Here is a 24691-nt window from a genome sequence, read left to right as displayed (position 1 = left end):
ACAAACAATCACAATCAACTGTACAATCAACATACACCAATCCTTAACCCAATACAACGTTAATCATTCAATCGCAACCAATCATCAACAAAGACACAAAACCAACTATACAACAACAATAGACACTCTAGACAACCAACAGTACTGATTAGGTGAACCTACCTTTAGCAAACCGCAGCGATTCCGCGTTCGATCACAAGATAACAATCAACCAGCAAAACCACTTATAACAACCATCATAACCATCTATTACTACTACTACTACTTCCATAACCATAACTGAAATCAAAGATGACGATGATGATGATGATGATGACAACATAGCTATACAAAGCAAACCGGTGTCAAGACCGCTACCCGACTCAAGCACCCCATCCCTATGGTGTAAACACTCTCAAAGGCCTCAAGGAGATGAATCATGGTGAAGGAGAAGTGGAATGACGGCATTTAGGTTTAGGAAGAAAGGTAGAGAAATGATTTGGGTTTCACGATTTAAGATTTATAATTCCCCGCTGAACTCATGTTACTCGATCGAGTAACCCACTTACTCGATCGAGTGACTAAGCTACTCGATCGAGTAGCCTCCGCTAGATCGAGTAACACAAACTCAAAGGCTCAGCACGTCACAAGTCATTACTCGTAAGGTTTCCGAAGGTCAAAATAGGTGTTTAAGGTCAGTCAATGTCGGTCAACGGGTCTCTAAAAGGACGGGTATTACAGTATTCCCCCCTTAAAAAGAAATTCGTCCCCGAAGTTCGACTCATCCTCCCCCCACGACACCAGGTGAAATGAACCTAGGCAACCTACCACTATCCATCCGACACGGGCTAACACAACCGTTTATGAATACCACCCCGATATGAATGCTCATCAACCATCATCATCATCTACCCTAGCACACATCACTCAACACGACCTTCTATCAAGTCACCAACCTTCCTAACGAATTACCAAGCACACATTGTATACAAGAACAACCAACTCGACTATCACTTGCACTCATCTCATGTTATTACTCAAATTTAAGTCAACACGATTATCTATCTATTCCTCCATCAACTACTTGTCAACACTCAACTATTCATCAAACACCCAAAGCAACAGGTTATCAATCACTGACACACAACAACATATCATTCATTTACATTAATTCCTTTAAGTTACTTCTATTACTCAATCATGCAACACAAATTAATTGTTTAGCAACTACCACCCAATTATACAATAACCACTACTAATTACCCAAACAACCATTTAAAATACTATAAAATTGTCATAATTCCGTCCATTTTCCCATGCGACATTACTCTTCCCCTCTTAAAAGGAACTTCATCCCCGAAGTTCACCATCAAAACAACTTTAATTATTACACAAGGCGATAAATTCTTATTCCGCATTGACATTATGAACAAATCATATTATACCTTGGGACTCACAACGACCACGACACGTCTTTGACATTACACAACTATGATTCATTTATATGAAAACCATTGGAATAGTGAACTAATGTGACTCATATTTGAGCATATTTAGTCTCCGAATTAACCTCGTTCCCATGCTTTATAGTGCACAATTGGGTCATTTACTATCTTTAGTTTCCCCTTTTTGCATATTCTTTGAGGTTTTGTCCCCTTTGGTAGGAAAGGAGTCCTAACCTTGTATTTACATGGCGAAATGGAGCTAAATTGATCGCATCTAATGACCAAGCATCAAGGAGAAGACAAAACTAGAAGGCCAAAGTAGATAATAAAGTGAATTGGGCAATGATGAAAGGATCATTGCATCCTCAACGCGATCCTTGCGGATTGTTGGGAAGCAAAAAGAAGAGAAGCTGTCTGTCCCAGGATCCGAGCAGATTGCCACCAATCCGGGCGTCTCCCAACACCACAATCCGGGCATCTTATGCCCAGGACGAGCGCCCCATAGCAGCACAAGCCGAGCGTCTCATCTGTGATCCGTTCGGATCACAAGTCAGAGCCAACCGTGCAGCAACTCAAGACGCGCGGGACGAGCATATTGGCGCGGGACTAGCAAGACGGATATGCTCATTTCCTCCGAGAGGAGCATTTCCTCAACTTTTCTTAAGGATCTTAATAGTCATTTAAGCCCTTAGTAACCCTAATTTATGTACCTAATCATTTGTATAAATACCCCTTTTGTACTACCTAGATGAGCACCATCTTCTAATTAGATCTTAATCATCTCAAATTAGTTGTAATACAATTCATTAATATTAATCATATCTTAATCTCTTCTTAATTTCTCTATTGTTCTTCATTTATTTTGGGTAATTAGAAGATTATTTGGGTTTATTGGGAGATTGACAACCTTCCATCAATCATCAAGTTCTTCTATTATTCTTTGCATCATTATTTTGGAATCTCCATAGGTATAATTCTCTTAATCCTTGTTTTAATTATTGTTAATCTTTTTTACTTGTTCATCATGTTTTGCCTTGTTAATATGATTGGCAACCTTGTTAGCATGTTAAACTTGATAATGAGTGAGTAGTTTCCTTAGCTAGTGTTAATGGGGAATTAGGGGAAACCAACATGGGGAATGATTCATGCTTAATCTAATATGTTTTCGTAATTTATTTGCTTGCTTGTTGTGATTTCAACTTATGCACATGTTATGTTTGATGAAATGCGAGCCTATGAATCCTTGCATTTTTTGATCCATCACCTATCTTTTCAATGAGGCTTGTAAGCTTATACACTAACTCGAGCCTCATTAGACCATGCATATAGTTGGATAGGAAGGATTAAGTCGACTTGTAGGTGTTATACAATCTAATCGATTCGACTCCGGGACCCAAACCTTCCTAGGGATTGTAAGCTTATACACCAACTCGATCCCATCACAACAATAATTGCTTGCTTATAATTTGAGAATATGTTTGTATGATCAACTCCTATGAATCCCCTGTGAACCCATGACACCCTAGTGCTTTTAATCAATTGTTTACATCTCCATTTATTTATCTTGCTTTGTTTTTATTATTGATTAGTTTTTAGTTGATCTCCTACCTCAACCCCAAATTGTGACACCCTAAGACACGACCATTTACAATTGAAAATCCTACATCAATACCCGTCCCTTGGGATCCGACCTTTACTTGACTCTTTGCTAAGAGTAGTTTGTAGAGTTATAAATATTGTTTTGGTTGGTAGCTTTTGACGACGAGTTCATACCACACCAAAAATGGCGCCGTTGCCGGGGACGGTGTTAACTTGATTTGATTTTCTTTAATAGTTTTTAGTTGTGTCTTTCTTCACCTTGGGGAAGTCAATCTTCTCAAGGTTGTTATAATTGTTTTCGAGTTTTTTGATATTTTGCATGACTAGGAGATCATAAGGTAATCCATTACCTATTGACCTTGAAATTGAAAGAACCTTAACCAACAATAGAAGAGTTGCTAGAGGCACTTTGAGAGGTATTGGAGAGATTATGGACATTCAACGAAATAACATTGAGTTTACCAACCCTTTTGCAAGAGAAGGAGAGGACAACCCAATACAAAACCCACCACAAAATCATCCCACAATGCCTAAATTTTCATCACATTCCGTACCAACCGAGGAGAACCTACCACATGGCACTCCTACACCACAACACTTAACCGGTAATTTCATTGCCAAATCCGCATTCATACAATTAGTTGAGAGAAGTCAATTTGGAGGGATGCCTAGTGAAGACCCTCATTCACATATGGAGACTTTTTGCGACTATTGTGATGCGATTTCTCAAAACCGGAGTTACTCAAGACCAAATCCGATGGGTATTATTTCCTTTTTCTTTGATCGGTACCGCAAAGCAATGGTTAAAGAGCCTAGACAAGGCTACTCTTGGTATTGATTCATGGAAGAAGTTGGCACTTACTTTCTACAAGAAATTTTATCCTCCGGAGAAGACTAATATGTTGAGAGCCCAAATCACCGGGTTCAAGCAAAGGGATGAGGAATCATTGTATGAAGCATGGGAGAGATTTAAGGACACTTGTCATTCTTGTCCACACCATGGACTTAGCGAGTGGTTCCTTGTGCAACAATTTTGGAACGGTCTTTATAAAGATTCCCGCAATATCCTCAACATGGGATCCAATGGTATGTTTACCGAAGTTGATGACAATCAAACATGGGCCAAAATTGAAGAAATGGCGGTTCATAATTCACAATATAGTAGACCTCGAAAGGCTACTAGAGGAGGAAAACATGAGGTAGATTCCATCACTCAATTTGGTGCTCAACTAAGTGCTCACATCGACACCATCAATTTGAAGTTTGAGAAGGCCATGGCTAAGCTTGATGAAGCTTCCAAATCACCCAAACAACATGTTAATGCTATGGTGGCATCATCCTCAATTCCAAGTGGAGTATGTGAGAGTTGTGGAACTTTGGGACATGACCAAAGTGAATGTAGGGGAACAAGTGAACAAGTGAATGCTTTCCAAGCATACAAGAATGGCACCCCTTATTTAAAATATTATAATGAGAGCACCAAATTCCATCCCAATCTTTCATACAAAAGCCAAAATATTCAAAACCCTCAACCAACATACACCCCACCTCCAATGAGAAACCAAGCTCAAAGACCCTTTTATAACCAAAGCCAAAGTTATCAAAACCAACCTCCATACAATCAACCAAATGACCAAGGCTTTGATGTTCAAAAAGCAGTCCTCTAAATGCAAAAGAATCAACAAGAATTTTTCACTCAAATGCAAAAAGATAGCCAAGCAAAAGACATCACCATCAACAACATACTACCCCACACAAAGATGTTGGAAACCCAAATGACTCAATTAGCATCTTCTAACTCTCAAAGACAAAAGGGGCAATTACCACCTCAAGGTAATCCCCCAAGACATGAGTCGGTTAGTGCCATCCATTTGAGGAGTGTTACAAGGTATGAAGGGCCGAAGAGGCCCATTGATGAAGATGTTGTGAATTCTAGTGACAAGCAAAGAGTTGTGGAAAACTCTAAAGAAGAAGAACCCACCATCCAAAAAGTTTCAAAGAAGAAGAATGAAGAGAAGGCTAAGGAAAAAGAGCCTATTGCGATTAGACTTCCATTTCTGAGTCGTCAAGCTAAGCCTAAGTTTGATGAACAACTTGGAAAGTTCATGGAGATTGTGAAGAACTTAGAAGTCTCAATCCCATTCACGGAATTGATCAATCATGTTCTGGCCTATGCAAAGTACATGAAAGACATTATCACAAAGAAGAAATCCATCTGGAAGCTAGAGACTATTGCGTTCACTAAAGTGAGTAGTGCTATTCTACAAGGAAGTTCACCTCCAAAGCTCAAAGATCCGGGAAGTTTCTCTATTCCATGCACCATTGGCGACACTACAATCAACAAAGCATTATGTGACCTTGAAGCAAGTGTAAGTGTCATGCCATACTCGGTGTGCAAAAAGCTAGGAATGGGAGAACTCAAATGCACCAATATCACGCTTTAAATGGCGGATCGATCAATGAAGACACCTTTAGGGGTATGGGAGGATGTGCCTGTAAGAATTGGCAAGTTCTTCATCCCGGTGGACTTTGTTATTGTTGACATGGAGGAAGATTCCAATATTCCTATCATTTTAGGAAGACCATTCTTACATACCACGGAAGCGGTAATTGATGTGAAGCATGGGGAACTAACACTTGAAGTAGGAGATGAGACGATCACTTTTAATCTTGACAAGGCAATGAGAGCTCCCTGATTACATGAGTCGTGTTTCAAGATCGATCATTATAGCCGAGAAAGTGAAAAAAAGAAGTTGGCATCTCAATGCAAAGATCAAGCTATGGGTAAAGAATCACCACCCATATGGAAGTAGAAAGTGGATACTCTTCAAGATGCTCTATCCAGAGAGCAAGGAAATTTCAACAATGAGAGCTTGAATAGCTCACCACCAATCATGACAAGAGAAGAAGAAGGCCTCATTGGCCATGACAACAAGAAAGAGGAGTTGTTTCCATCAACTCATGATACTATAGGGAAGCAAGCTAGTGAAGTATGTGGTCTATGGGATGACGAATTTGACGGGTTAGTCAATCCCTACATAGGCAATGCTATAGACCAAGGCTTTGGTGACCATCTTGACTCAAGTCACCACCATGAAGAACACAATGTGCAAAGGTCTATTGAAGATCTTTATAATGACAATGAACAAGCCTTTGACTACTTCTACAAGGTGTTGAGCAACATCAACAACACCTTGGCTATGCCCCCTTGACATCTCATCTCAAGAGTGAGAGTTTGGTGGAGTCCTCCCTAAACCACCATTTGTAAATATTCTAACCCCTTAACTTGCATTTTACTTCATGTATTGCATACTTGTCGATTTTGGATTTACATTTTTATGTTTTGATCAAGATTATCATCATGAGAGAAAGTGAGGGAGGTATTTTAATGTTTCTTGATGTGTAGTATTTGCTCTAGTGTGGGGATAGCAATTGTCTAGGCTATCCGAGCCTTTATAGTGCACCCACAATGAAGAACAAAAGAATGAAGAAGAAATGACTTGGGATATGAAGATCCCCACGGGTGGACCTGAACCCGTGGGTATAGGGAGTGATCCGAGCGTCCCAGTGGAAACTCGCTCGTCTTGGGCATGATCCGAGCATCCTGGCACCTAGTCGCTCGTCTTGGGAGACCTGGAAACTCAAAAATCCACACTGACTATGAATCCGAGCGTCCCCAGGAGAAGACGCTCGTCTCAGTCTGAAGACGCTTGTCTCAGTTGGAATATGTGCGTTCTGGCTACTTCAAAATTTAATGTTTCACTCTGACTGTTAATCCGAGCATCCCCAGAGGAATCCGCTCGTCTCCATTGAAAGACGCTCGTCTCCTGCAAAATCCGCGCGTCTCAGCACAGGTTAGAAACTTCAGAGCTGACTGACCTACAATCCGAGCGTATTCAAGGAGATTCGCTCGTCTCCTTCTACTGAAACTGAAACACGGGATTTAAAACCCCTCTTCCCCAACTCATTTCCTTCTTCCAAAACACAAACACACACCCATAAACCCTCAAAACCCTCAAATCCCTCATCCAAAAAACTCAAAATCCTCAACAAAATTCACCCAAATCAAATCCAAACTTCCTCAAAATACTCCTTCATCAACAAAACACCAACCAAACATCCAAATCCTCAAAAATTGAATCAATTTTCTAGGTTTCAAGACAAAATTCGAAAAATCAATTTGGGATTCATTGAATCTTGAGGATACTAGAATCATTCAAGCAAAGTTTTGTTGATACATTCTTAACAAGGAGAAGAACAATGGCAAGGACTAAAGGTGGAAACAAGGCACCCACAAAATCAAATCTTTCAAAGAGGCAACAAGCTCTTCAAGCTTCCAAGGCTATGGTGGTACAACAAGCAAGAGTGGAAATTCAAGAGGTTCATATTCCTATGGTGGAAGCTACTACTCCTATTCCGATTATTGAGTAATTACATGAATATCCGGAAGTAACTTTCACATCCGATTCTCATAGGAAAGCTTTTATATCTCTTGCTAAAAAAACCATTTTGCCTACCAAATTTATTTGTCAAGATGCCTTAGAAAAGTTGGGTGTTCTTGAGAGGACCAAGAACCTTTTCGAGTCTATGAAGTTGGGTACCATCTTTGAGATGCAAGAATTGACATACCCCTCCCTTATTATGGAGTTTATAAGCTTATTGAAGGTAACTAATGTCTTGAACTTGAAAAGTGTTGAATTCCACCTAGAAAATAAGGATAGGAAGATGACTCTGGAAGAGTTTGGGAAAGTATTCGGTCTTGAGGAATACTCTCATTATGATAAGAAGCCCTCGAAATATGACCCGCCCCTTTGTGGAAAGCTATCTCCGGAAGAACATTTGAATCCTTCCATGAGTGTCGTGCCCTTTGTGTCCACCATCCGGGTATAAGGGTATGGCATAAGGTTGTGGGAAATACTCTAATTGCAAGGAAGGGCACTAATCATTTCACCGAACTCGATTTCATCTACCTTGAATCAACCATGAATGTCGAGAAAAAGTTCACCAAACCATACAACATACTTCAACTCCTAATTGAATGGTGGCTTACAATTGACCATGGTAAAGAAGGAGCGGCTTTTATCGTTAATGGAGGCTTGATTACATGGTTGGCCAAACACTTTAACCCGGATTTCAACAAGGATGAGACTTATAAACCGGTTAGAGGTGGCCACCTTCTTGACTTGAGCACTATGATTAACAAGTTTCATTGGGTCAAGAACTATAATCTTGACAACAAATTTGAGTGGCTCACAAAAGATGCTAAGTCCTTCCTTCTACCAAACAAGATTTGCCGACTCAATGTCCGAAGCACAAACTATCTTCTTCCACTCTCCGGTGAAGCCGAGATGATCTTGCAACAACATAGAGAAGCCGTTACCGAGCCCTCCTCCTCCTCTATTGTAACTCCACCCTACCCGTTTACCTACCAAGAATTCCGACCCAAAGATGTTGTGGTAGGTAATGTTTATTTGACTCTATTGATGCAACACATGCATAAGGAAGCTTTTGAGGACCGGGTCAATGCTTACCGGGCCCAATATCCGCCCCTCCTACACTTAGCTAGGCAAGGACTCCTTGATCCATCATGTCCTTTGCCTAGTTGGGCGGATAGGAAAGTATTCTTTCCTAATGCTCCTAACATGGGTGGTGAGGAGATTGTGGTTGAGAGTGAGGAAGAAGAAGAAGAAGAAGAGGAAGATGAGGAAGAAGAAATGGAAAGCTCAAGAGATGATTATGAAGCCTCCGGATCCATGGAGGTAGATGATGATGATGATAGTGAGGATAATGAGGATGATGATGATAGTGATGTCGCCATGGGCGACAATTGAGGATTAACAAGCTTTTTGGAGGATGCCATAATCCATTGTGAGTTTCCTACACCTCCTTTAGCTTTGTTCATTTCTCTTGTGTTCAAATATTTTTATTCTTGAAGAGGTAGAAGTATAGTGGAGAATATATTTGTGTGTCAAGATCTAGTGAGAATGTATAATAGACAGGCTTGCTCACTTAGATGCATGTTTAAAATGGATCTTATGAAGGCTTATGATTCAGTTAGATGGACATTTGTTGATGAAATTCTTAAGGCTTTTAAGTTCCCACAAAAATTCAGAGAGTTGGTTATGGAGTGTATGACAAGTGCTTCATTTTCAATTGCACTTAATGGGGATATTTTTGGATTTTTTAAGGGTAAAAGGGGATTGAGGCAAGGAGATCCTATGTCTCCTTTATTATTTACCCTGTGTATGGAATATTTGAGTCGTATTTTGACCTGGGCCACTGAGAAATTACCTTTCTCTTATCATCCTCTATGCAAACCACTTAAGTAAACCCACCCCATGTTTGCGGATGATCTGTTGTTGTTCTGTAAAGGCGATGCTAAATCTATGATGGTAATTATCATAAGCTTCTCATCCTTTTCTAAGGCCTCTGGGTTACAAATGAATGCACAAAAATCTTGTGCTTATTTTAATGGGCCCCCCAAAGAACTCAAGAAGGACATCTTACTCATCTTTGGCTTCAGTAAGAGTCAGCTTCCCTTTAAGTATTTGGGGGTTCCTTATAACACCTCCTTCTTACCCGACCAAGGTAATTGGGATATGTTAGCATCTCGGTTTCCCGAGGTGATGAAATCGGAGTTGCAATTAAGAAACGATTATTATAAATAAAGTATTTAGTGGATTACATGACCATAAATGAATAAATGAAATAAAAGTACAACTCATGACTATTATACTCCTTCTAATGAATGTTATCTCGTGTCGACTCGACTCCAAGTCTGAAGCTCGTCCCGTCTCCCGCGCGATACCAAAACAACCTGTACTTAACCTGCTCCCCATATGATCGAAAATATCATATGGATCGATACCGGTCACCCCGAAAATAGGTGACAATTACACAGACACACAACACGTCAGTTTCAATAAATAAATACAAGACACGACATGATAAGTGAATATGCAACATGCCAATTATATGGATGAGACGCTATCAAACAATCACCACCACGGTACCGGGACATGCCCAGACTACCGACAACCACACTGGTACCGGGACACGCCCAGACATACCAACAATCACAAACAGGTACCGGGACACGCTCTGACGTACCGTATCACCTGCCAGACATTGTGTCTCAACCACACGAGTCCCTCTGTAACTCAAGCCATTAATGTGCACATCCCTCTTGTAGTGGGAAGCTCCAAGAGGTGACTCAAGCGTAAGACGGTCTCCCAACCGTCTTACGTCTCCTCAACAACAACATATCCTCCACAGACACAATGATAACCAATACATGAAATACAACCCATCATATCATAATCATCCTCTTAATGATGCAATTAACCACTAGATATGTTATAATGCAAATGCCCTAATTATGTGAGACTAATTACAACATCAACATAAACAACACCATATTATTGAAACCGAGTAGGATTAACCTACCTTTTAGCATTCTCCACAAGCAACTCGACTCCCACACGATTCCGTCTCGCAAGACCGTCATAATCCTATACAAATCATGTAATACTATCATGAATACATCCTATACTAATATATACTACCAAAACCCCTTATTATTACCTCTTAATTACCCCTATTACACATACTAATTACTAATTACTCATAACAAAATCCCTAAAAGTTAGGGTTTAAAAGACTAGAAAAGGGTAGATCTTTACTTACTAGATGAAGGAGGTGAAGAGGAAGGTGGGAAATCCTCTAATCTAAGCTTGAATCCCAAGTAGAAGGTGTTTGTGAGAGTTTTAGAGAGAAGGGAGAGAGTTTAGAGAGATATGAAGAAGGATATAAATGATTTTAGGGTTAGGCGAGAAAGGGTTTAACCCGTGTTCTGAACAGCGTCACTCGACCGAGTGCCGAGTCCACTCGGTCGAGTGGACTCACTCGATCGAGAAGGTACCTCACTCGGTCGAGTAGACGCACTGATCGAGTATACCTTTCACTCGGTCGAGTGGATCCACTTGGTCCATTGCAGCTCCACTAGTTCTAGCAGGTCCTACTATGTCTAGTGTAAGGCTATCCTTTACTCTTGAGTGAACTCTTATCGGGTTTAAAGGTCCTCTCACGCATCCCAAGGTCCAAGTACGGGTAGAGAGAATATATATATATATATATATAGAGAGAGAGAGAGAGAGAGAGAGAGAGAGAGAGAGAGAGAGAGAGACAAAACTATATATTTATTCCATTATGAAGGGTATATATATACAATACAATGGGATGGAGTTTCCATAAGTTAATATATTCTAGAGTTAATTAAGATATGGACATTCATATAATAATATTTCATAACATTCTTTTTACGGAAAATTCACGTGGTACCCTCGAACTTTGTCATTTTGCACGTGGTACCCAACTTTTAAGTTTGTGTACATGATACCCTCCATTTTTTATTTTCATGTACAACATGCCCTTTTTGTCGCTATAAAAAAACTCAATTGGGCATAACTCCTAGACCGGAATTCAGAATCGGACAAATTTTTTTCCTAAAATGATGATTTCCTCATAATCTACGATTTGAGAAAAAAAATTGTCGACTGACATTTTATAGGGGTTTTTTTTAAACAAAAATCTCAAATCAACCATATTTTCGATCATAAATTTCCGAATGACCATTTTCGTTTTATCAATCTATAGATCGCGAAGAGATAATCAATTTAAAAAAAATTATTCAATTCCGATTTCTGGTCTATGATTTATGTTCAATTGAAAATTTTAAAAACGATAAAATGGTACGTTTGTGCTTCAAAATCAAATCTCAGGGATAACATGTGCACAAACATAAAAAGTTGGGTACCACGTGCAAAATGGCAAAGTTTGAGGGTACCACGTGAATTTTCCATTCTTTTTATTGCAATATATTCTTTTTTGTTTCATATGATAACATGCTTTTAGACAGGGGCGGATCTAGGGGGCTCGGGTGGGCAGGTGCCCACCATGAATTCTTACGTGAATTTTCCGTTCTTTTTATTGCAATATATTCTTTTTTGTTTTATAGGATAACATGGCTTTAGACAGGGACGGATGTAGGGGCACGGGTGGGCAGGTGCCCACCATGACTTCTTAGAAATAAATATTTATCAGTATCATAAATTTACAGTAAGATATAGTAGCTCAGATGGTAGAAATGAGTGTGTGAAGCTTGCAGGTACCAGGTTCGACTCTAAAACTATGCAATTTTAGTGAACTTTTTTTTATTTGGCTTCGCCCATCAGCCCACAGCCCATGTCGTTCATTGTTGTTTTAAACTTAGCCAAAAAAATGGTTAGCAACAAGATTTGAAACCTAGACCTCAAGATAATATACAAAATACACAACTATTAAAGCACTTGTGTTTATTGTTTGTGTAATAGTATTGGAATGTAATATATTCTATACCAAGTGATATTATCAATTACTACAAAGTATAATGAAATCTACCGCATTTTCGAGAAAAAGAAAACAACCTAAAACATTATTTATTAGAAATTCTTGCGTCCGTCCTTGGCTTTAGAAGAGTATACATGGTGTTCTCTATGTTATTCTTGTATTATGATATTTTAATTACTAAGCTATATAATATTTGAAGTACGTATATGAAAAAAGATGTTATTTTATTTTTATAAGCTCTTTTTATATGTAACCAATTCATTAAAATTAATGGGTACAATTATACAACATAATATTGCACAATTAAATTAATATAATATTGTAATAATAAAATAATAAAAGCTTATTTATATGTTCTAGTAAGAGAGGATAACATTTATAAACGTAGAAAAAGTTATAGTGATGTAATGTGATTCTTTTTTTTTGTACGAGATAACTTATTTTACAATAAAGTCCTAGAATTAAAATTCAGATTTTACTTCTAATTGTTGTTTAGGTCGTTTAATTTACTTTAAAGTTAAAAAAACATTTTTTTTAAATAACAAATAATAGTGTGGCATGTTAAAACTCATTTAAAAGAGAGAATGATGTTATTTAGTGCTTTGATTTTTTTATTGGTTTTTTGTCTTTTCCTAATAAGGCCCTGTTCTTTCTGGCTTTTTAGAACTGAATCGAATCGAATGAATCGAATCGAATGAATCGAATGAAGCCGAGTTGAATCGAATCGAAATGAACTAAATCGAATGGAGCTGAATCGAACTTAATGAATCGAATGGAGCGATTTGGGATGAATCGAATGAATAGATGAATGGAAAAGAATCGAATCGAATAAAGTGAATTGATTTGAATGAACGGAAATAATTATATTAATAATAATAATAATAATAATAATAATAATAATAATAATATTTATTATTATTGCTATTATCAACTATAATAATACTAATATTCATAGTATAATACTATTTATACTAATATTAATATTTTTAAGAAAAAAATTATAATATTATATATGAATAATCATAAATTATAATAATGAAAAAATAGTAATTTTTTTACTAATAATATTCTTAATAACAATAATAAATAATAATGTCAATATTAATAATGATATTAGTAAAAATAATTGTTTCGAATAAAAACACTCAAGTAAGCGTTGCTCGAATCGGGTCGAGTCAACGCACTCCTCTCATACAATGGCACCTCGAACCTATGCTTGCTCTCTCTGGATGGATCTTTCACGAGTAACAAATAGGGCCTCGGAGGGTTCGCAATAGGTCCTTCTCTGATGCCTTACGGTACTGTGTGGACAGCGGGGGTGCCCACGGGGGCGCTTGGGAGGAAGAGAACAAGCGTTTGCATTTTTGTTGGAGTCGCCACCAATTTTTATGGGAAATTGGAACCGTTCGAATACCTCGTGCCATGTCAAGACACAAAGTAGAGACATGAACACTAAGCAGTCTTTACCCTTAGCATTCTATGTCTAGAATGACTCTCGTGGATGCCAATGAACACGGGTGTTCACGGAGATCAGGAGTAAGGGGTGAGGGTACGTATTAGGAAGCTCTTTTGATCGAACACCTAATCCCGCCCGCCTCGATAGCGGCCTCTACTAATGATTAGGGACATCATTTATACTCGATATATCGTCGGTTATATGCATGCAATGCAACATCCAAGTTTTAATCCTAACATGTGAAAATTAGGCTAAGTCGGTTGACACGTAATTAGCATACAATTGGGTCGAAGTAGGATTTAATGTTCAATTACATGTGAAAACATACAAATGGATACAAGATATAATGATAAAAAAAATAAAGGAAATTACAATAAGGAAAAATTACAATAATTACAATGGATTAGGCGATTTATGTCGAAAATACCTTTAAAACGGACAATTTGAGAAAAAGAATAAAAGGATGAATTACGAACAAGACAGAAGGTGATAATACGAATAATAGTTGATTATACGTAGGCTAATTAAACTAAGTCAAGGCAAAAAACGGAGTTCAGAGACAGAATTCAACCCGGAACAGGCGCAGCAGAGCTGCGTCCCTTGGAATAGGCGCAGCGATTCTTTGCGTCATTCTTTTCGACCAATTTGGGCGTGAAGTTTTAATTGCGTGTTGTTAATACTCGTTGGTAATTTAATGATTGATTAAATTATTTACTCGGATGAAAGTGATTAATAAATTATTTACATGTGATTAAAGGGTCATAAAAAGCGATAAAACATGGATAAGACGAAATTAAACAAATTATACATGGATGAACGATTGATTAGTGACATGAGTGAATGAAATAAACTAAACATGATGAATTAATGACGAACATACGATGCATACGACAGTAAACAGATGAAATAAGCTTTTGACTCTTTGCAATGGGAGTTCATTGCTCAGATGCTCAGGGTGTACCATTTCCCTCCTCAATTTCAGAGTTGGATTCTTGGTTGTCTCACTTCCACTTGGTTCAGTATCAAGGTTAATGGTGATGTAACTGGTTTTTTCAAGGGAGGCAGTGGGCTAAGACAAGGGGATCCATTATCCCCTTTCATATTTGTCATGAGTATGGAGATTTTATCAAGGTTACTTCGAGGTGTCCACAAGGAGGCTCAGGTTTCCTTTCACCCAAAGTGTGGTAGACTGGGATTAAATCATTTAATATTTGCAGATGATTTAATGATATTTAGTAGGGGTGATTTACCTTCTATTGTGGCCATGACTAATACTCTGAATACCTTTGCTAAAGTATCTGGGTTACAGGCAAATCCAGATAAAACTAATATCTATATGGGAGGAGTTAGAGGTGAGGTTAAACAGTTGATACTGGACACTACTGGTTATATTGAAGGGTACTTCCCATTTCGTTATCTTGGGGTGCCACTCAATGCAGGCAAGTTGAATAAGGAGATGTTTGCTGACCTCCTTGCTAAGATACAACAGTCTTTGCATCATTGGTCAGATTATAAATTGTCTTATGCTGGCCGGATTAGTCTTATAAATACTGTCATTTTTGGTTTAGAGCAATTTTGGTGTTCCACTCTCCTAATTCCTAAAGGGGTTCTAAAAATGATCACAAAGTTTTGTAGAAACTTTCTTTGGAATTCAGAGGAAGGTACTCGGAAGCTGATTTGGAAAAGTTGGGTATCCTGCTGTGCACCCCATCAGGAAGGAGGATTTCACATTAAAGAAGTTCTTGCTTGGAATAGAAGTGTACTATGCAAATGGATTTGGAGTATTGTGAATCATTCTGAAAACTTATGGGTCAGTTGGAACTATGAGTACAATATCAAATATGAAAGTTTCTGGGAACAGGAGATTAAGTCTTGGCATTCTGAAAGTTGGAGGAACATCTTGCAAGTCAAAGATATGCTTATAAAGCAGTTTGGCTCAGCTGATGTAGTTCTGCAGGCTTTGCAGTCCTGTGTCAAGCATGGGAAGCTGCGAATAGATTTGATCTATGAGCATTTCAGGACAAAGTTTGAGACAGTCAGATGGTCTAAAGCTGTGTGGAATAGAGCAGTTCTGCCAAAGCATAGCATTATCACGGTGCTTGCAATGCAACACAAATTAGCAACAATTGATCAGCTCACTCGAAGGGGTATATGTCTGGTGAATTGGTGTGTGTTGTGTAAGCAGGCTGCTGAAACTCATGATCATTTATTCTTTAGGTGTTCTTTTTCAGCAGCTATTTGGTCCATGCTTCTCTATTGGATGAAGATACAAGGAAGATCTATGCAGCTTAAAAGGGAACTAAATTGGATTGTAAGTAGGAGAGCCAAGAAGCATTGGAAGGCTCTATGGTTCTCAGGTTGTGTTGCTGCGCTGGTTTATAGTATTTGGGAAGAGCGTAACATTCGCATTTTCCAGGGTATTGATCATGATATGCAATATGTTGTTAGGAGGATACAGTTTATTGTAAGTACAAGGATTTTACATGTCTTACCTACGAGTAGGCATGTGATGTTCCGGGTAGCTTGTAATGGTTGCTAGGTTTCTTTGTTGGTTCTACTTTGTAAGATTCGGCCTATTTATTCCCTTTATGGAAGAATAAAAGTGGCTTGCCTTTCTTGCAAAAAAAAAAAAAAAAAAAAAAAAAAGAAAATTTGCCAAAGGATCGAATTCCAGAAACTCAATATGAACAAATCAAATTTCTACAACCCGGATTGAATTTAATGACGAAAACCCGCAAATATGAGATTATAAGGGATTTAAGTCGGATTTAATGATGAGTTAAACATGTTAATGATGAATAAATAATATACATGTGAAGTTAGGATGCTATTATGTCAAAGAATTAAAGAACAAACGAAAATAAATAAAAACTTTGACGAATTACAGAGGACGAAGGAAGAAGAAAGGAAGCAGGAACTGCGGCAGCCTCACGAAGAGGCGCAGCAGGAACTGCGCTCCTTCGAAGAGGCGCAGCAGTTGCTGCGTCCTTTCTCGACGTCTGTCTACTGGAAGTCCGTAAAAAAAAAGAGGTTTTAAACACGGTTTTAGAAATCGGTTTTAATTGGTATTTTCGACATAAACCTTACAATAGTGGTAATACAAAAATAAATAACAATAATAAAAGGAGAGATTTACACCCTCAGACTTACATGTTTGACGAAACGAGAAGGACTAAGATATCGATTAGTGATGCTCGACGCGAATGTAACGAAAGTGCCCTCATAAGAGGAAAACGATTAGATTAATTAAGTTGATTGATGTGGAGTTGGTCAAATTGGTCGGTCATGCAAACGAGGCTGGTACTCAGAAGGATCCGAGCTTACGTGGTCGAATATTCAAGCACGTGCCAAAAAGTAAGAACAAAAGTCTAGAATGCAAAGGGAGAAGAGAAGGGCGGACACTCGCGTGAGAAATATGAGGAGCGAAGGCTCCTATTTATACTAATCACGTGAAGGAATTAGGGTTTCGGAGACTCTTTGGAAGTGAATCTCGGAAAGATATGAAAAAGATACGAGAAATTACGCAAGAAAGGGACTGGGAAGAGGCGCAGCAGCCACTGCGTCTCTTGGAAGAGGCGCAGCACCTGCTGCGTCTGTTCCCAAGTGGTTTCCTCCTGCGGAAGAAAGATTTCCGTGTTTAAGTTATGGTAGGACGGAATAATTTTGTTTTCCTTAATATTTTGTGTGAATATTTCGGGAAATTGTTTACCAAAGGATAAAGATTATGAAATATCTATAAAATATGGAATAGAAATATCCGGAACATTCCAGAACATTCTGACTCGGGATTTAACGGTTATCAGAAAATGAAGACGGTTTCAGGCCCGGACTCCAAATGTACTCTAATTACTGTCAAAACGACCGTATCGGCACGTAGATGACAACTAAGAGGTAGACATTAATATTTGAGCAATCACTTGACGATAAACTTATGAACTGTCACAAATCGTTCTGCATACCAAACATGCGGCCCAATCATCACCAGGTGGTTTGCGGGAGGTGCAGAAATGAGGTATCTATAGAGCCCCCACTTTGACTGAGGCTTGGACAAGGCGAAAGTCAAAGTATAGCCATCAGGTCAATCGAAGATTACAACCTGACGACTATGGCGACGCGAGGCGGCTCAAGGGGTCTGAGCCAAGGACCTGTCATCGGGAACAATTTAGAGTCTGTCGACTATCGGGGAGGGTCGTTTAAAGTCCATTAGACTACGTAAGGAGGCTCGCCAGCCATAAGAAGAGACCATACCTGAGACTTCTTCTCGAGATGCTTCCGGAGGTACATGGGAGCTATTGAGCGAAGATCAAGCATGGGGGCTAAATAAGGTGAGTAGCAGGACACAGGTGGGAACTGCTGAGAGGAGACTGCTTGGGTAGTCTTCGAGAAATAATTGTGAATAGCAGGATACAGGCGGGAACTGCTTAGAGAAGCCTGCTTGGGTAGTCTTCGAGAAATAATTGCGAGCAGCAGGACACAGGCGGGAACTGCTGAGAGAAGGCTGCTTGGGTAGTCTTCGAGAAATAATTGCGAATAGCAGGACACAGGCGGGAACTGCTGAGAGAAGGCTGCTTGGGTAGTCTTCGAGAAATAATTGCGAGATAGCAGGACACAGGCGGGAACTGCTGAGAGGAAACAATGTTGATTTCCAGGTCTTGAGAGGGAAAGTGCATCCGCTTACTCTCGTTGGGGAATATGATCACGAATTAATCTCTATGTCGTGAGAGGGAAAGGTATATCCGCTTACTCTCGTTATAACGAAGGCGTGTCGACACCTGTGAAGGAATAAATGCTCGTTGCGACGAGCAAAGGTCTCGGAAGAAATAAATAATATGCAACAGTCTGCTGCTGGCTTGGAAAAAACGGGTCGGAACGAAAGAAAATCGTCAAACGGACCAAAAGGATAAAATAGCATCGGGGAAGAGGCGCACCAAAGATGGGCCCACAAATAACGAACTCATAACGAATTTTTGAAAATTCGTATGGAGGGAACACAAGGAAGAGGCGCAGCAAGAGCTGCGTCTCTTGGAAGAGGCGCAGCGCCTGCTGCGTCTATTCCCCAAAGTGTATTTTCTGCGTAAAAACGCGATAATCAGAGGAGTTGAGAATCATTATTTCGAAACATAATTTACACATTTCTCTCTCAAATCTTCACCGTTTCTGCCAAGGTTTGATCCAAAAGCTTGCATTAATCATGAATAATCGAGGTATGTGTCTCATTCTTGCATTAATCTTCGGTATTTGCTCAATCTTGAATCGACAAATTAGGGTTTATGACCCAATTGATCGAAAATTTGGGGCTTTTCCCCCAAATGCATTTGCCTTGTCAAACTGACATTAGAAATGGATAATTGGTAATATAAGGAACATAACCATGTATTTGTCTCGAATTTTCGTTGAGTTTTGAGCCTTTGAGTGAAATTTGAGACGTTTTCGCAAACAGTAAATTGCTTCGAAAATAGCCTTAGGATTGCCCATTTGCGATGAAACTTGATATTTGGGATCCTTGGATGATGGGTAAACTTCCTACCATCTCGGAATTTTGGTTTGTGATAGCTTTTTCAGGACACTTTTCTAGGGCATAATCGTCGTTATAACGAAATGCTGCCGAAATTTCGACTTGAACCCGGAACTAGGCTTCAAATTAGGCTTGACTTGACCCAAATTACTACATGAGTGATCGGGTTGGTGAGAATATGGCCAAATATGGCGCGAAAAGAGCGGTTTCAGGGCTTCCAAAGGCTTGAAAATCCCTTAACCAAGGCTTGTCGTCAAGTGATGCGGCCTAAATTTGCTTTAATGTTGCAGGCGACGAGGCTTCTACTTCGGGGAGGACTCCCATGGAGATAGATGTTGCTACTATTGAGGAGGCTTTAGAGCAGGCCTTTACCACTGCGGTGATGGCTGCTGGGGACGAGATCCATGAGGAGGAGGCTGTTGAGGAGGAGGAGGCCCCGAGACGGGCCAACGTTGGACGAGGAGGTTGTCAGCTGAGAGGAGCTCCTGCGTGGGCTGAGACCTAGGAGAGTAGGCACTTGCTGTGGGCTGCACAGGGTCACCTGTCCTACAGGACGGTGAAGAGCTTGGTAAATAGGAATTCACTACTCATCATCCCTCTTCTTTCATTCATTTGTTCACATCTCTTTCAATTTTCATTCAAAACTAAAGATAGCTTTTGTTTCAAATCATAATAGGAGGCCGGGAACATCAGGTCGTTCTCGGGCTACACGACAGCGATGGAGTGCTACGAGCGGCTGTCGGCGGAAGAGCGCGCCATGATCGAGCGCGGAGCGTTCGGTTCTTTGGTACAGGCCTGGAGGGATATCGCGAAGAGGAAGCTGCGGGCTAACCTTAGCCTGGTCCGCGCTTTCTTGGACCGATTCTGGGATACGACTTCCACGTTTCACATGCCTTTTGGTGAGGTGGGAGTCACTCTGGAGGACTACGGCATGATTTCTGGTCTGCCGTGCGGGACTGAGGTTGTGGAGTGGCCGGAGACTGCCATGAAGGCGGACTCGGCCGAGGCTAGGAGGTTGATCGGCTGGAACTTGTCGCCGAGGGTTGTCACAGTGCCGGGTTTGGTGCCCAGCTCCTACGTTCGAGACTACTTTGCGGGAAAGATCCCGGCGCTGGTGACGATTGACGGGAGGGAGACGGCTCCTCCTCCTGTCTGGTGCAGAGGGTCCGTTTGTGGCTCGGTGGTTTTCGTCTTCGATTTACCTCGGAGACAAGGGCGAGAGGCTGTCGACGAAGCTTCTTCCCTTCCTCTCTGACCTGAGTTCCCTAGGGCGTTGGGACTGGGTCACTGCTGGTTTTGCGGTCCTCAACCGCTTCATGAGGGCCATGGTTCGTCCGGAGTTGATGGAGAAGGGGACTTCTCCTGGCGCTGTCGGACCTGGACTACTGTTGGAGGTATGAAACTTCATTTGGATCAACATCAATTTCTTTCCTTATCAAATTACGAAAGATCGTCATTAACTATCTTGCTTCGCAGGCGTGGGTGTACTCCTACTTCCCGGGCCTCGCGCCCAAGAGGACGGAGCCGCTGGAGAAGGCCTATCCCGTGGTGAGGGATTGGGTGATGTGCAGGACGAAGAGCAAGCGTTCTTCTCACAGTGTCTACCGGCGGGACGTGAACGCTCTTCAGCTAGACAGCGTAAGCATCTCATATTCATTTGCTTCTATATTGTTTTTAAATCGATCATAAGAATGATTCCTTTGTTTATCTTGTCCCAGTGGGTGCCCCGGCCTTGGGCGGAGTACGCTGACGCGCCTCCTTTTGTGGCTGAGGTCCTTCGACCTAGGAGCTCGAGCCGGCTGCTGTTGAGGACGTCGATGGGTCCTGTGTGGTACTTGGGCGAGCGCTTGGCTCGTCAGTGCTCTCGAGACGTGTTGACGGTTCCCATCGATCCTCCTAGGATGATGTTTGGGGAGCCTTCTGAGGCAGAGAGGGAGGCGGACTTGGCTGGCGCTAGTGGTGACGCCCTCCTTCTTCCTGGCGAGGACTACTCGGCGTTCCTCTATGGGAGGCTGGCGTACTGGGCGGTAGTGGTGAGCATCTTTACTCTTCTTCTTTACTTGATTTTCTTTTGAGAACTATGATGAAAGATCATCGATTAATGAGAAACATTTGGTTTTGCAGGAGGTTGAGGCGGCGGGTATCGAGCCCCCAGAGTACCCCGAGACCCTCGAGTACACTGACGCGACCGGGAGGACGACGATCTCCGAGCTGCGTGACTTTAACGTGGTTGTGACGGATGCTGGCCTGGACGACTGGCAGCATCTGATTCGGAGGGTAAACCTCTAATTTTTGCTTAGTATATACTTTTTGTTGTGTAAGAACACATTTGATTGAGCTTGTTCGATTATTGAGAACCTCTTTTTGAAAATGCAGGTCGCGCCGTCTCGGTTCATGGCGTTATGGAGGGTGGCCAACCGGCTGCGAGCTACTGCCGTCGAGGCACTTATCGGCGGTCGAGGCCGTCAGGTATGAACCTCGTGCCTGTTCTACTTTTTTGGATTTTGATAAGCCAATTTTTCTTGAAATGATTGACATGAGCCAATTTTGATTTTCCAACTTTTCTTGAAATGATTGACATGAGCCAATTTTGTTGTATACAGGGTGACCGCGAGCTGGAGCGAGAGTTGACCCAGTCTCGGCAGGAGACAGCTCGCTTGTTGAGGGAGCTCGAGGTTCGTGACGCCGAGATTGTCGCTCTTGCGGCAAGGGTTGCGGAGCTGGAGGGCGACCAGCAGTAGTTTTGTACAGTTTTGTGTTTGTTTGTTGGCTGTATTTTGCACAGTTGTACATTTGGACCTTCATTTTGAACATTCTGGACTTTGTTTGGGGCTCGAGCCCCCAGTTTGTTGTACATTTCCCTTTTGAGTTGTATATAATATGGCCTGAGTGCCTTTGCTGCTGGGTTGCGTTGCTTGTACCTGCAGGTTAGTATTTGAACAGGTTTGGTAGATGACGGTTTACGCCGTCATGCCGCCGAAATTTACGTAGAAATCACGCGAGACATTCATTTGCATATACATATGGCCTTAATTAGCGCAAAACAAAAGACTCAAAAAAATGCAAAAATTTGCAAAAAATTTGCCGGAAATGACCGGACGGTGTTAAGATTAACGTTCTCCAAATCTTGAAATTGACATAAAGAGAATGAAAGAGCTTAAACCAGTCCTAAAAAGTTTAAATAAAAGTTGCTTCTCGGATATTGAAAACAGTTTTAACTTGACAAGTGCTTTACTTGAGCAAATTCAGACTCAGCTGGTGGATAGTCCTGGGAATATGGAGTTAATGCAGCAGGAGATGGAAGTGTCTCAGGAACTTAGGGCATTGCTTACTGCTAGAGATAGTTTCTTGGTGCAAAAAGCTAAGGTCCAATGGTCTTTAGAAGGTGATATCAACACTGCTTACTTTCATAATGCTATTAAGAAGAGGGTCTTGCAGAATAAGGTGTTGAGCATTGAGGATCACCATGGTAATCTATGCACTGATGGAAATAGCATTCAGCAGACATTCTTAGACTATTATACTGAGTTGCTGGGTACTCACAGTACTACTGATTCTATTAATGTCCATGTGGTTAGGAGGGGGCAATGTTGTACTCCTGAACACTGGGAGATTCTTAATAGGCCTGTTACTTGTGATGAGATTCAGAAGTGCTTATTCAGTATACCCAAGGATAAATCTCCTGGTCCTGATGGGTATACATCTCAATTTTATAAAGATGCTTGGGATTTAGTAGGTGAGGAAGTTTGTGTTGCAGTGCTCAATGTTTTTGACAGTGGAAAGATGCTAACTCAGATTAATGCTACTTTGATCACTCTTATCCCTAAGTGGATAGACCGAGAGTGTAAAGCATTTTAGGCCAATAGCCTCGTTGCAATGTCATCTATAAAACTATCTCCAAGCTCATTTGCAACAGGTTGGCTGCTATTCTTCCTAACATTATAAGTAGGAACCAGGGAGCTTTTATTCATGGAAGGAGTATCTTGGAAAATATATTGATTTGTCAAGACCTGGCGACTTTATAATAGAGGTAACTGCTCACCTAGGTGTATGTTCAAGCTTGATCTTCAAAAAGCTTATGACTCTATTGAATGGAGTTTTATTGATCAAATGTTGGTGGCCTTGCAGTTCCTCGAGAAGTTTAGAAAGTTGGTGATGTGTGTGACTACCCCATCCTTTCTCTCGAATCTCAATGGAGCTACTTTTGGATTCTTCCCTGGTAGAAGAGGTTTGAGGCAAGGGGATCCTATCTCCCCCTTGCTGTTCACCATATGCATGGAATATTTGTCAAGAATCTTGGATTTTGCCACAAATAAATGGGAGTTCGATATCATCCCTCGTGCAAAGGGCTTAAATCGAACCACTTGCTATTTGCAGATGACTTGTTGTTGTTTTGTAAGGGAGATACCACCTCAATCATGCTACTGTTGAGAGCTTTCTCTACCTTTCTCCGCCTCCTCTGGCTTGAAAATTAATGTGGCTAAATCGAAGTTATTTTTTTTGGTGTTTCTACAATTGTGAAACAGGATATTCTCCAAGTTACTAGATTTAAGGAGGGTGCTTTACCTTTTAGGTACCTTGGGATACCAATTCAGGCTAGGAGACTGACAAGGCATGATTGTAATATCCTTGTGGAGAAGATAGTTGCTAGAGTTAGAGGGATTGGTGCACGTAAATTTAGCTATGCTGGTAGACTGACATTGATTAACTCAGTGTTGAATACTTTGCACAATTACTGGTCTGCAATTTTCCTTATCCCTAAGATGGTTATACATAGGATTGTAGCAATTTGTAGGAAGTACTTGTGGGATGGGGGCACTGAGTACCAAAGAGCCCCACTGGTGGCATGGGATAAGGTATGCTGTAGCAAGAAAACTGGAGGATTAGGTATTAAAAATGCTGAAATGTGGAATATAGCTACTTGTTGGAAAATTGGTGAACTGGATCTATATTAAAGCCGATAGGCTCGGGTTCAATGGATAGATTATTTATATATGAAAGGCTCGATTGGGTTTCTTATGTCCCTCCCCTGCAGACTCAACCTGGAATTGGAGAAATATATGCAAGGTAAGGGATAAGATGGTCGCCGGTTACATGAATAGCTCTTGGTGCCCGATGCTAAGGGTTATTCTATTGGGTCCAGTTATGCTGGTCTGCAGGGTATGAACCCTCTCGTAAGTCTGGTATTCCGAGGTTTGGGATAATTGGTGTGTTCCTAAACACTCTTTTATTGGATGGTTGATAAAGCATGAAGCTCTCAATACGAAGGAAAAGCGCACGAGACTTCATCCGATCGAAATGATTCTCGCA

General features: G+C 40.7%; 1 protein-coding gene and 1 non-coding gene across 2 annotated transcripts; one reads left to right on the top strand and one right to left on the bottom strand.

Annotated features, from left to right (window-relative positions):
- Positions 1–3922: 3922 nt before the first annotated feature.
- LOC141588823 (small nucleolar RNA R71) lies at positions 3923–4029 on the bottom strand. The gene has a single exon (XR_012519795.1). It is a non-coding gene; the product is annotated as a small nucleolar RNA R71 (small nucleolar RNA).
- Positions 4030–23431: 19402 nt separating this feature from the next.
- LOC141588433 (uncharacterized) lies at positions 23432–24336 on the top strand. Its single transcript, XM_074409875.1, has 2 exons — positions 23432–23776; positions 23908–24336. Exons 1-2 carry the CDS (start codon positions 23432–23434, stop codon positions 24334–24336), a joined length of 774 nt encoding a protein of 257 aa, XP_074265976.1.
- The last annotated feature ends 355 nt before the right edge of the window (positions 24337–24691 follow it).

The sequence above is a fragment of the Silene latifolia genome, chromosome 6 (assembly GCF_048544455.1).
Source record: "Silene latifolia isolate original U9 population chromosome 6, ASM4854445v1, whole genome shotgun sequence".
Classification (NCBI taxonomy): Eukaryota; Viridiplantae; Streptophyta; class Magnoliopsida; order Caryophyllales; family Caryophyllaceae; genus Silene; species Silene latifolia.
Note: the sequence above shows the minus strand (reverse complement) of the source record. Positions and strands in the feature narration are given on the sequence as shown.

What these genes read in the sequence shown, in the direction of transcription:
- LOC141588433 (XM_074409875.1), top strand. Translation starts at nt 23,432, where the DNA reads ATGTTCAAGCTTGATCTTCAAAAAGCTTATGACTCTATTGAATGGAGT. An exon ending in AGATGACTTGTTGTTGTTTT is followed by an intron (nt 23,777 to 23,907) that starts GTAAGGGAGATA and finishes ATTGTGAAACAG; the next exon opens with GATATTCTCCAAGTTACTAG.